At 40.3% G+C, this 14,203-nt stretch overlaps 1 protein-coding gene across 4 annotated transcripts in view; it reads right to left on the reverse strand.

Moving 5' to 3' along the window:
• Nucleotides 1-14,203, reverse strand: part of LOC118083364 (bifunctional heparan sulfate N-deacetylase/N-sulfotransferase 3) — a 76,286-nt gene that overhangs the window by 37,534 nt on the left and 24,549 nt on the right. For all 4 annotated transcript variants that reach the window (XM_088660376.1, XM_088660379.1, XM_088660377.1 and 1 more), the window contains exon 3: nucleotides 3,864-3,951. In XM_088660376.1, coding sequence (XP_088516502.1) covers nucleotides 3,864-3,951 — 88 coding nt within the window. The remainder of the gene's footprint in view (nucleotides 1-3,863; nucleotides 3,952-14,203) is intronic.

Genomic DNA, 14,203 nt, shown 5'->3' on the forward strand with positions numbered 1-14,203 from the left:
GAGGGTGACCAAACTGCTGATGCGGCCCCCGGTGAATTTGAGTTTGACACCCCTGGTCTATGTGGCTAGGGACTTGCCCAGAAAACCAACCACAAAACTGAGAAAGCACCATTAACAGGGGGGGGAAAGAGCAAAAATAAAAATAAGGTGCTTGAAATATGATTTATTCCAGGTCTGGAAGAAAAAATTACTTCAAGCACCCAGGTGCAGATTTGGAAAAGAAGTGGCATTAAAAACATTGTGGCTGCATACAGTATTTACAAAATCACTCACGCGAATTTAAGGGATGGGGTGTGGATCTTTCCAGAGGAACTTAAGACTAACATCTAGAAAACTGGCAAAAACCTGGAGGATGGGATTTCATTTTGCCAGGCAAAGGATTCTAAGACAAGCAGAGCTGTGAGCAATCCAGAATTAGCACAATTTACATAAGAATGCTACAGAGTTTGAGGCCAGGGACAGGGTAAGACAGTAATGTCCAAGAAGTCAAACTGTGTGTCTGGTGAGCAATTTCCGCTTGTAGCTATACTTCCCAATGTGACTGATTAATAGTGCTGAGGGTCAGGGCAGAAGAATGAGTTGTTGGATCCTATTATATGTGCACAACAAACAAGGTAAGGAGCACTACCTTTCTTGAGTGTTTGGACATAAGGTTTTAATTGAATAAAGAAGGTGATAGCAATTTGTGACAGCCCATTTATGCAACAGCTATTCCACTGGCGGCCACTTTATTCACAGTGTAGCAAAGCAGTCAAAACCAATGGGTGTCTTATCCTGGTGAAAGATGTTGTGCCTCCTCACCATCCGTAAGACTGAGCATAAGCATTGTCTTAATAACACCTGTGTTTGAACAACATGTTCAAAGCGATCATTGGTAACTGCTCCACATTTATGGGAAATTCTTCCCCATGAGATTCACCAGTGCTCTAGCCAAGTATTCTGGAAACTTCTTTGTGGCATAATAAATCAGGTAGCTCCCCGAACTGGTGAGATGTTACATTAATTTTATTTGGTGCCATTATTAATAATGGTACCAGTTTCTGAGCCTTACAAATGAACAATCTATTTTGTTTTTGTTTGCTGTGGCTGTTTATTTAAGATCCTGATTTATCTGGTGTGGTATATACAGCCTCATACATACAACTTCTGCCTTTCTATTGATAAAACTTCTTCTTTTTCTTCTGGTGCTGTTTGAGTCAGGGAGCAGCAAGTGGTTTTTAGAACTGAAACAGCATTTCAGGCAGCTGAAATGATGCCATAGGCTGCTTGGGATCATTAGATTTTAGGAGTTCATTAAAACCAATGACTTTTGTCATTGGACAATATGGCAGCTACGATGCAAATTAACTACTCCTTTCCCTGCTTCTCAGCACAGCAGCCATTTTACAAACTGTTTCTATTGGTGAGAGTATGGTAAACTGGGGTCCATCTTGACTGGCTTTTTTTTTTTGCACAGTCTGACATTCATAGCTGAGTCAGTATTTAGCATTTTCAGCACTCCATTTCTCCTTCTGCACCAGAAGGCGATGGCAATGGGCTGCATTCAATGCCGCGGGTACACTTAAGCAATAGAACTTCCTCTTTCTCTTCTGGCCTTTCACCACCCAACACCCTCAAAATGGGGGAGTGGGGACCATCTGGAGGTTCGTCCCGCGGATTCAAACTGCCAGCCTTCCAAGGCTCAGTGGTTTAGACCACAGCACCACTTATCTGCCTTTAATATATATTTCACACACCCTATTAATGTTTATATTTTTTAATGATTTCTTTCCCCTATGTTTTTAGCTGTTCCTATTTTAGCTGTAAGCCACCTTGAGTCCCTGTCAGGGAAAAAGGTGGAAGAAGAAGAAGAAGAAGAAGAAGAAGAAGAAGAAGAAGAAGAAGAAGAAGAAGAAGAAGAAGAAGAAGAAGAAGAAGATATATTGCAGTGTCAAGTGACAGTTACATTAAAAGCATTTCCCATTACAGCTGGAGATGGACAAAATGGACTTTGCAACTTTTAGTAATTCCTTTTGTGCCGTGTTTCTAGGCACAGCTCTGGGCTTCAAAGCTCCATGTCTGAGCACCCCCCCCCCAGGTCCTGGCCCTTTCCCAGGAAAGCCTGTGTTTTACTGCTGAATTGCAGCAAATGGCAATCAGATACTCCAGTTTACAGTAGAATGACCTTCTTGCTGCTGATTACAAAAAGGGAACATGCATCTCAGATAACAGTAACATTATGGATAAATGTGTGACATGGCACATGAAAGCTGGCTGGAAAAACAATCTCCCTATTCCTCCAATACCACCTTCTGCCTCAACCAGTGTGTGCAGCAGGGCTGTGGATATCATGATGGCCCCATGACCACAGTAATCCCTGCCAGGATTATTTCACAAAACAACCAGTGAAGGTTAGCCAAAACAGAAAAAGAACAACAAAAGAAAGGACTCAGGGTTGTTGTGAGAATAACATGAGGTGAAGAAAACTAGGTTTGCCACCTTGACATCCTTGGAGGAAAGCTGGGATATAAATGTAAATCAATAAATAATGTAAGGGGCAGAGAGAGAGAGAAATCCAGTATTCAATATCAGCATTGGAAGAGCTGCAGAGTTACTGTATCCTATAACAGTTATGACTACAGTTCTCAAATGCCTTGGTACTCAAACAACTTGGAACCCAAACACTGCAAACCCAGAAGTAAGTGTTCTGGTATGTGAACATTTTCGAAAGCTGAACATGCTCGCGTTTTGAGTTCCACACTTCCGTTTTGAATGTTACACTGAAGTCTGCCTGTTTTTGCTATTTATTTCGCGTTTCTATTTTTGCGGCTCTTTTTGTTTTGTGACTGTGACTGTGTGGAAACCAGTACAGCTACTGATTGATTGTGTGACTGCAGTACATTATTTATTGCCTTCATTTTATGGATCAATGGTCTCGTTAGAGAGTAAAATTGATGTTAAATTGCTGTTTTAGGGGTTGTTTTTAAAAGTCTGGAATGGATTAATCCATTTTGGATTACTTTCCATGGGAAAGCGCACCTTGGTTTGGGAATGCTTTGGTTTTGGAACGGACTTCAGGGAACGGATTAAGTTTGAGAACCAAGGTACCCCTGTAATTATTATTACAGTGCAATCCTATGAATGCAGATGTAAAGCCAAATGAGTTCTATTGAGATTTAAACCCAAGTGTGTACTAGGATTGCAGCTTAAAGCTGGTTGATGGCCAGCGCTGATAACTGGTTTACAATTTAATGCACTTTACAAATTTGACTGGGTTTCACATGGAATCTCCCAGTCTATCACTACACAGTTGCATCAATCTGCATAACACTATTCAGCAAAGTATTACATAATGTCAAGGAAAACAGCTTTTTCCATTTGTGCTGAACTTGCATACCAGGTCAAACTTCAGCATCTTAATTAAGGCCAAGATTTTAAGATACAGAAAGGAATTCTCAATAGCAGCTGTCCAGAATTTGGCTGGTGAATCCCAAAATGATAGTTGGAGCTCATTAGCTAATTGCAAGGAACTTGTAGGTGCACCCTGAGATAGTGGAATTGCTGCAGTACCAGAATGTCAGAGTTATGACATTACAGTGGATAATACTCCAGCCATACAAACTGATACAACACTGAAAATGTTTGGGATTTGAGTGCCAGACTAACTCACTTTGTAAAATTCACAACATAAGGAAGAGTTGATTGGTTTTCTGGTTTTATCCTCCTGAAGGAAGATTTCTTCTTCCCTCAGGCTCTGAGAGTTCTTCACTCTCATTTCATTTCGTTTTATAGCACAAAGCTGCAACACCAAAATCAATTTCAGCTCCATGCACTGCAAAGACACAAAATTTTTGAGACCAATTTTGCTGGTTTCCCCTCCTTACCTGTGTGGTAAAATTTCCCTGAAAATCCCAGGTTGAAAGTGAAATTTGCAATTTGAGCTCTCAGAAGGTTCTGAGTATCAAGCAGAGCCTGAAACAGATATAAATTAAAAATTAATCAGGTACATACATAATCATGTTATTTATGCAGAAGATGCCCTTTTCTTTTTTCTAAGAGGCATACACAGTCATTTCTCTCAGAGCAACAAGAGCAATGTTCTTTTACTGTTGTTGCAGCCCAAACAGCTTGATAATTATACAACGCCAATTGTAGGAATATAAGGAGGACCTTTTCTGTAAGAAGGATACTATTAGTCATCTGGATCACAGCCTCATATGTTTTGTGTAAAAGGAGAAGATTATGCTAAAATATGCACAAAAAGCTTATTCTGCAACTACTTGAATCTAATCTACAGTCTCACTTGGCTATTTTGGAAGCCATTTATTTTAGCTGTCAGCATAAACAGTAGTACATGAATTTAATGCATGCTGAAGTACATGGACTGTTGCAGTTAATCAGGAATGCAAAGGTTGGGGGCAGATAAACCTTGGCAAAACAGGAATTCAGCAAGTTGATTCAGATACAGGCCTTCCAAATTTGCAGCAGTTTTTGATATAAAAGACATTTGCTGACTCCTTTGTAATCTTGCTCCGAGACAGCAGGTGTTCCCACTAGACTAGACTAGACAGTCCAAAAAATAGTCTTAACAGCACAATTCTATTCATGTCTACTAGGGAGTAAGTTCAAATGAGTTCAATGAGGCTTACATCCAGGTAAGTGGACATAGGATTGCAAACTAAATCTGCCCAATGTAAAACACATTGAAATAGTCCTTGAAGTGATAAATGCATTCAGCTAGGTACTTTTCTTCCAGAAAAAGGGGCAGGTCAAGTCAGATATAACTGATTAAATGTGTCTGATTTACAGACAATTCTTGAACTTTCTCCAACAAAATTACTAACTTCCACACCTGATCAGGCTGAAAATGTCAGGGTGGGGTGGGGTGGGGGGCTTTGGACAAAGTGTGCCCAAGCCCTCAGTGTATCGTTCCTGGGCCACAGTGCCTTTCAAGTGGTATCCCTCCTCAGAGAGCTTACTGGGTGGTAAAAGCAGGAATGAGAAAGGCCACTAACCAGGCCATTTCTTCAAGGCAAATAAGTTTTGCCAACCATGAGGCAGACTAACACAATGGTCTCAGATTCAGGTAGGTAGCCGTGTTGGTCTGACGCAGTCAAAATATATTAAAAAATTAAAAATTGTCCAGTAGCACCTTAGAGACCAACTCAGTTTGTTCTTGGTATAAGCTTTTGTGTTTTGTGGTATAAGCTTGCCAGATACAGTGTGTATCTGAAGAAGTGTGCATGCACATGAAAGCTTATACCAAGAACAAACTTAGCTGGTCTCTAAGGTGCTACTGGAGAATTTTTTTAAAAAAAAATATTTCAACAATGATCTCAGGCATGCAACTCATTGAGACCAAACAGACTAAAATAATTACATCAAATTCTACCCTGATTACTGGACTCATGACTGAGCAAGAATTTTAAACCAGTTTGAAGAACCAGCACTCTAGTTGAGACAGTTGTTGGTTAGGCTTCAGCATGGACTTTGCAATTTTCAGTAAACTTTGAAGGTTATGCAGATTTTAAACCACATGATCCTCACTAAAATCAATAAGGGTCATGGTGCTGATAAAATCCTGCGCGTCTCTTTGAAAATATAACCCCTGTTTCATAGTTATTTATTAAAAATATAACAATGCAGTTACATAGGCAATTCCCTTCACAGTCTGGTTTTTTTTAGTGGCATCTGGCAAGACTTCTATGTGAACTTTTTCATGCCTGCTGAAAACATTTCTATTCAGGCCTATGCAAGCAATTAAGAGTACACCCCCCACAATAGACTATTAATGTTTGTTTGTTTTTTAATTTCCTTTTGCTTTTAACTTGTTTTTAATGTGTTATGATGTTATTGTCTAGTTTTATGCTTTTGTATTTTTGTAAACCACTGTGATATATTTTTGTGATACAGTGATATATAAATAATAATAATAATAATAATAATAATAATAATAATAATAATATATTAACACCCCGCCCATCTGGCCGGGCCTCCCCAGCCACTCTGGGCGGCTTCCAACAGAAATATTAAAATACAACAATTTATTAAACATTAAAAGCTTCCCTAAACAGGGCTGCCTTCAGATGTCCTCTAAAAGTCTGGTGGTTGTTTTCTCTTTGACATCTGGTGGGAGGGCGTTCCACAGGGCGAGTGCCACTACCAAGAAGGCCCTCTGCCTGGTTCCCTGTAACTTGGCTTCTCACAGTGAGGGAACCGCCAGAAGGCCCTCGGCACTGCACCTCATTGTTCGGGCAGAACGATGGAAGTGGAGACGCTCCTTCAGGTATACTGGACTAAGGCTGTTGTTGTTTTTTTTATGATATTTTTATGATAAAAATATTTTTATGAATAGAGAGCTTAATTTTTTTCCTCTCCAATGTGCAATGTAAGTTGTGCTTTTATACCCCATTTATAATTTTATTTCTTTTGATTCATTTATAGAAACATTTGTATACCACTGTGTGATAAAAAAAAATCAAACCAGATTACAGCAATAAAAACATAAAACCATTCAATAAGAACCAGTTAAAAAGTTAAAACCAGATCTCAATTAACCATTGTGGAAGGATACATTCTTGTAATTCTATTTCCTTCACTCCTGGTGTTTTTTTCTTGTTCTTTAGTCTGTTATCAAAAGCTTCCATGTGCTGAACTTATTTTGTTGTTATTGCTTGTTTTTCTCTTTGTATATACTGCTTTGTATATACTATATATAATGGTAAAAGAAACAGACAATAACATCACCAACGTAGAAGGATGCTGCTATCCTGTGAACTATTTTCTAGATAAACAAGCTGAGCTCACATTTGGTTGTCATGCCTATTATTATTTTCTGGGTAACCTGACATTTTACTTGCCATTTACGTTCTAAAACAAAAATGTTAAAACACATGAAAAATATATAGCAACAGATGGCTCGGGCTATGTGTGTGTAAATTTCAGAGTGTGTGTGGGTATGCTTTCATGGGGGCAGAGTCTATATTTTCATTTCTAAATGCTATTTTGTATACTAAAGATAAGTTGTTGAAAGGTTTTCTCTACTTTCTATGTTTGCTTTTATAAACAGTTCTTCTGAGTATTTGTATTAATAGAACTATACTGTATAAACATATTGGTGTATGCTTCATAGCCTACTCACTGATTGAAATTTATTTAGACATATTCAGCTATTGTGCAACAATTATGTAAGAAAAAGAAACCACAACTGATGTAGTATCAGTTAAGGAAAGAGAAATTGACACATAAGAAGAAAACTGGTTAAAAGCCACCTTCATATTTTTCAGTAATTTAATGGAGGCTGTAAACATAGGTAGGATACTTTTTTAGTCTTTTTTTTGGCAGTTTTCAGTATATGCACCTATATAAATGCACTCATAAATCAATCCCATTATTTTCAGTGAGAGAAACGGGTACAGGATTGCAGCTTTTGTCTAAATGCATTCAGATTTCCATTTAAAGCTGACAGAACAAAAAATATTGACACTGCCTTTTATTTTATTTTTACACAAGCAGAAAAACATGCTTTTGTAGTTGCTGATCACACAGTGGCCTAAGGAAAACCATTACGGTAGTTCCAAATCCTGTCCTCTATTAAGAAGATAGGAATTATCAGCAGTTTGGAAAGCCTTTGCTGAGATTTAATGTTTTAAAATGTGATGTACAGTATTTGTTTGCTGATTTATGAGAAATCACATAATAAAGAAGTTGTATTTAAAGCAGGAAATAAACATGCATGTTTCTGGAGAAAAGGAAACATGATCCATTTCATAATGTGAAACCACATAGCATAATTATATTGTTTTTTGTATCCCAATCTCTAACCTCCTAGGTGTTCCAGTGCTTACTCAGTGTTTGGTTTCCATGGAATGAAAGTTGTTGGAGACTCTGATGTCATTGGAATATATGGTTTAATTTAGACATATAAACAACCTGAACATAAGATGGACAGGCTCACAGCATTAACATTCCAACAGATCTTGCTTATCAATTATGTTTCAATGGTGGTCCCCAAAGCCATAGCTTTGGTTTCAGCACACAGAATAAGTCTAGCCTTTGTGTCTCCTTTGCTTCCACCTTAAGCCCAGGGCCCAGGGGTCCCCAAACTAAGGCCCGGGGGCCGGATGCGGCCCAATCGCCTTCTAAATCCAGCCCGCAGACAGTTCAGGAATCAGCATATTTTTACCGTGTTTCTCATATTATAAGTCATGTCTTATATTAATTTTTTCCTGAAAAAAACACAGCATGGCTTATTTTCAAGGGATGTCTTAATTAAAAAATAAGTACCGGTTCCGGTATCTGTACAGACCACAGACCTGCTCCCACCGGGTCTTCGCGCGCGGCAGGCAGAGGCTGCAGCAGGGTCCTGGGGCCGCGTGCGCGGCAGGCAGAGGCTGCAGCCGGGTCCTGGGGCTGCGCGCGCGGAAGGCAGAGGCTGCAGCCGGGTCCTGGGGCTGCGCGCGCGGCAGGCAGAGGCTGCAGCCAGGTCCCGGGTGTCCGCGCGCAAAGGCTACAGCCGGGTTCTGGGGCTGCACGCGCTGCGCGCTGAGGCTGCAGCCAGGTCTCGGGGGTTAACGCGGCAGCAGCAACCCTTCTTTGCCACAGACCTTCTTCCACCACCCGGTACGGCTTATTTTCGAGGTATGCCTTATATTTTTCCACCTCAGGAAAATCCTGCCATGCCTTATTTTGTAGGGATGCCTTAAAATATGAGAAACACGGTACATGAGTAGAATGTGTCCTTTTATTTAAAATGCATCTGTGGGTTATTTGTGGGGCATAGGAATTCGTTCATTTTTTTAAAAAAAATATAGTCCAGCCCCCCACAAGGTCTGAGGGACAGTGGACCGGTCCCCTGTTGAAAAAGTTTGCTGACCCCTGAAGGCTACCTCTCTCACTCATTGTTGTTCTCCTACCAATAGGATGGTATGGCATCCAGCCGGGTTAAGGGAGGAAGAGGCTTATCCTCTTCTGAAAGAACATTATCATCTAATGTCTCTAGGGCAACATGGCCCAGTATTACTAATGCACATGCAGGTGATTACAGGCCCAGCTAGGGCCATTATTTTAACAAAGAGATTAGTTTGACCAGTTTAGTAGGTTCTGTCCCTTCTACAACCTTGCAGATACAGAATCTGTCATTGTTGGGACCTATAGGCACCATTCAAACTAAACTTCAATCCTATAACAATACTTTTAATTCACTAAGTGTCCAAACCCTCAAACTGTGCAGTCAACTTATAAAATTTATGGTCCTCTACAGAAATCTACCACCATCACCCTTTAAAAATTACAGCGAACGACAGAATCCCAAGTGTGCTATCTTCTTAAGAAATGGTTTGTGGAAATATTTCAAGCTACCTAATGTTCCTAACAGCTCCTAATTAAACATTTACTCACTTTAAAAATTCCTTTATGGCTTCCCAGAGAGATACGAAACAGGTTACAGGGGTGTTTTCATTGTCAGGCAAAACTCTACAAACAGTGATTATATTTTCCCTCTATTAATTCTCTTAATCTGTATTTAATTTAGATACTTACTGGAAACTGTCCATTTTAAAGCCATCTGCTGCAACACAATCATATCCCTGTTTACTTAAAAGCAAGTAAAATTATTTCAGTAGGCACTACATGCAAGCAAGTTTAGTGTTGCAGACTTCATGTTCATTTTTAAATGCTTGTTAAAGCTCTTTAGAACTAGCTTTTATATGCATTTTAACTGCTTTTTAAATGACTTTTTATTTTCCAACAATGGATTAACTGCTTCCAGAAAAACTGTTACAAATGTTTTAACAGCTGTTTGCCAGCATAAGTAGCCTAAGACACTAGGCTCATTTGCACCTACCACTTTAAATGGATCACTTCTAAGACCTGGTTCACACATAGAGCAATCCACATGGGGCGGCAGCTCATAATACAAGCACAATAGCAGAGTTCTATATGTGAAATAATTTGTTTTAACTTCACAGGATGTGGGTAAATTTTAACCATTTTTACTTCACCTATGTTCATGAAGTTAACACTTGTTTCAATTGCACATTAAGGTGATGACTTTTTTACAACCTCATTTCCCTGTACAGTGGAACCTCGGTTTATGAACACCTCGGTTTACAAATTTTCGGTTTATGAACGCCGCGGACCCATCTGGAACGGATTAATTCACATTCCATTACTTTCAATGGGAAAGTTCACTTCAGTTTATGAACGCTTCATTTTATGAACAGACTTCCGGAACCAATTACACCCATGCTTCGGGTTAAGTACGCTTCAGGTTGAGTACTCCGCGGACCCGTCTGGAACGGATTAATCCACTTTCCATTACTTTCAATGGGAAAGTTCACTTCAGTTTATTAACGCTTCAGTTTATGAACAGACTTCCGGAACCAATTGTGTTCATAAACCGAGGTACCACTGTATCATAAGAGATTTGATAAAAAAAACCTCATGCACAAAATGATTTTTAAAATTTTATTTATCAGTTTTTTGACCATTTTTGAAGTCACTGTAAGCAGATATAAAATTGAACCCAAGCTTTAGAGTCACATATATACAACATTATATAAGGTCATCAAACACACAAAGAAGCTTTTTTAAGCTGCAGTAACAGCTAATTGCGGGACCCAGGTGGCACTGTGGATTAAACCACTAAGCCTAGGGCTTGCTGATCAGAAGGTCAGCGGTTCGAATCCCTGTGACGGGGTGAGCTCCTGTTGCTCGGTCCCAGCTCCTGCCAACCTAGCAGTTTGAAAGCACGTCAAAATGCAAGTAGATAAATAGGAACCGCTACAGCGGGAAGGTAAACGGCGTTTCTGTGTGCTGCTCTGGTTCACCAGAAGTGGCTTTGTCATGCTGGCCACATGACCTGGAAGCTATACGTCGGCTCCCTTGGCCAATAATGCGAGATGAGCACGCAATCCCAGAGTTGGTCACGACTGGACCTAATGGTCAGGGGTCCCTTTACCTTTACCTAACAGTATAGACGCCGCTAGAGGACAATGTTTTTCTACCTCTCCTGTAGGTTCTTTTCCCACATGCACGGCAGGGTCTGCTGGCTGAGTTTTGAGGTCCCAAAAAGGGGCTTTTACCTTGCACAGGTGTGGTATTTGTATACCCTATGTTGCTAAGAACACTCCCCATTGTGGAATGTAGTGTTGTGTCCAAATTTGATATGAAATATATATAGAATTGTTAATACAGGCTTCCGGTCCGTCGCGCCAGTGGAAAAGGACGCAGGGACTTCGCGCTCCGAAGTCCCTGGCTTCGTGGGGGGGGGGGGAAGTCCGCAGAGCGAGCGGACTCCCCGAAAAAACACCGGGTAGAGAGTCCCGGTGACATAGCCGCCCAGCTGTTTGCTCCGGACGCGATTCCTCCGCTGCCCGAGAGCTCCGTAGAGCGATCAAGAGCCAGCGGAGTGGAGTCGCGGGAGCCATTTTTGGGTATCATCTTACCTCCTTGAAGTGAAGCTCCGAGTCCTTAGCCTGCAAGCGGCGGATTCTTCCAAGAAAATAAAAGATTTCTATAAAGTAAGTCAAATCTTTATTTGGACTTTAAAAAATTTCAATTCTGAAGATAGGAAGAGATTTCAAAACAACGGAAGCCGATCTCTTCCAAATGGCCAATCGGGAGGCGCATTAAATAATCTCAAGCCGAAAGGGGAAAAGTTTCTTTTAGATTGTGGACCCGAGAGAAAGAAAGACTTTTTCAAACCTTCCCAGCCCCCGGTCGGTACCCCTTGAGGTTCAGCAGTAACAAGGGGGAAGGTGTTTTGACAGCTGTCAAAAAGCTGTCAAACGGCTAAAAGATTAAGAAAATTGATTTTATTGTTGTGGACAGTAAAAATTGATTGAAGATGATTTAGAAGTAATTTAATTGGAATTCTAATTGGATTTATGATGGAGCTAAAGACAAAGGAGAAGATCAGCCAAGATGGAGCCGGCAATGTGTTAGAGAGGAATTTTCCAGCATCCTTTGGCCCTTATCTCTTGTCTGCCTGCGGTTAAGTGAAGTATGAAAACAAAGTTTTCTCGAGCCTTCCAGGAGGCTGTGCTGAACTATCTACGAATATGGGAAGACATTTACAAGGAACGGCAATATTCGAATCCAACAGTAATGGAGATTGAGGTGCAAGAACAAGATTTAGAGGACAATTTTGATTCTGAGACTGTGTGTAAGGAGCAACAATTTGATGAGAACTTGGAGACTGATGTGGACCAAAATAAATATGTGTTGGATGATGAAAAACAAAGATTCGAACAAGGAGACGAGGCCGACAAGGAGAAGCAAAGTGAAGTGAAGATTGAAGGAAATGAGGACCCTGGAGGGACTGAAATGTGGAGTGGTGTTAGTGAGGGAAGGGTTAGGCAGGGAGAGGGGGGAACAAAGGCCTGGAATTGGAAGTGGGAAAGAACTGGTGTGGGGTGAAAACTTTAGTTTAAGGACTGTTTTTGGTTGGTGAATAACGGTTTCTGAATCTTGGCTTGTTATAGGATATGCTGATCCAATTGGGGGAAAAGACATTGGGAGGGGGGAAGGAGAGTGCTTTAAAAGTTTAGAGTTAGGAGTTTTCTGGAGGGATTAGAATAATGGTTGAGGAAATATTTTAGAGTTTGTTTTTAATATTTTTTGTGTTTAAAGAGGTGTTTGGGCAGAGAGCTGCCTGTCTCCCTCTTTACTCTTTGCACCCAGTGGCAGGGGGTGTTCTGAGGGGAGGGGTAGGGGTAGAAGGAAACCCAGTCACAAAAATGGAACCTTTAGAGTGCTGGGCCCCTCGGGTACCCTAGTGGCAGGAGGGGACTCGGAAGGGGAGCAGCATGAAGAAGGAGGAGGATTAAGTTAATATGATAAGAATAAGATTTTGAATTAGAATAGAAAACCCACCATAATCAATTAAAGAAGTCAGGGAAACCAGGAGGAAGAGAATCGAGGAAGCCACAAATAAATTGTCAAGAGAATAAGATTTAGGAATTTATATTTTTTTCTTTTTTCTTTTTCTTGTTTTTTTCTTTCTTTTTCTATGTGTTGTTTTGTTGTTAACTAGACTGTTATGTTTAAGAATTAGCTGGGGGGGGGGAAACCAAACCTCAGAGATCCTCCGCCTCTGTCCTCTCAGTGGCAGGGGGGGGATGGGGGCGGAGGAGGGAGGGGGGAGGCCAAACCCAGCTTAATATGGACCCCTTTGTTTCCCAATGCCCATGGGTATCACTGGTGGCAGAAGTGGTCTTGTGGGTGGAGGGAAAATGAAGGGACAGAGTTTACTTTGTATGTGTATTTTGTATGTTTGTCTGTTTTGTTTTTATAAAAATTAATAAAAACTATTATTAAAAAAAGAATTGTTAATACAATTTTATGAAATGGTAAAATGGCATACAAAAAAAATAAAAACGGTTTGTGCGTAACCTTTTTAAAATATTTCAATGGAATATACCTCATTTTAGTCATTAATAGGCAAATGTTCATCCATTTGTGCTACAGGAAATAATTTTTGGGAAAAAAATGAACAAGCCATCACCCTATTGCACATCATTACGTACACATGGCTTGTCATGGTTGCATTCTGGACAGGCAACCTAAGCCATTTATCTCTGCCTATCCCCCCCCCCTCCCCACATGGAATATGAATGAGGATATTGTGCTGGTTTCCAGACATATTTAGAGCAGTATACCCACTGAAATCAATGGGAGTTAAGTTAGTAATGACCAACTTAAATCCCAATGATTTTAATGTGCCTACTGTAACCATGACTAAGTCTAAATCCAAACTGGTAACTTTAAATTGCCCTAGGAAATAGGCTACTAAAAGGAGGTAGGGCTTTGGCATTAAATAACTACCAAGGCTGATTTTTTAAAATAGTTAGGTATGACCCTTAAGTTTATGCTGATCATGTTAGAGGTTTCATTAAAATGTTACCTTTGTGACGTGGCTGCTATCTCCTCCATGTTTGAAGTTCTACATTACATGGGTACTTCTAATGTTAATGGTCTCAGTGGATGCTGATATAATTAGTACCCATGGGACCTCAGTGACAAATACAAAGCTGCAAATAATGTTTTGACTGACAACTAGTACATGGCTAGAACCAGAGCTTTTTATTTGAAAGTACAGTGGTACCTCGGTTTAAGTACACAATTGGTTCCGGAAGTCTGAAGCGTACTTAACCTGAAGTGAACTTTCCCATTGAAAGTAATGGAAAGTGGATCAATCCGTTCCAGACGATCTGCGGAGTAC

This window comes from Zootoca vivipara, chromosome Z1 (genome assembly GCF_965207765.1).
Source record: "Zootoca vivipara chromosome Z1, rZooViv2.hap1.1, whole genome shotgun sequence".
Taxonomy (NCBI): domain Eukaryota; kingdom Metazoa; phylum Chordata; class Lepidosauria; order Squamata; family Lacertidae; genus Zootoca; species Zootoca vivipara.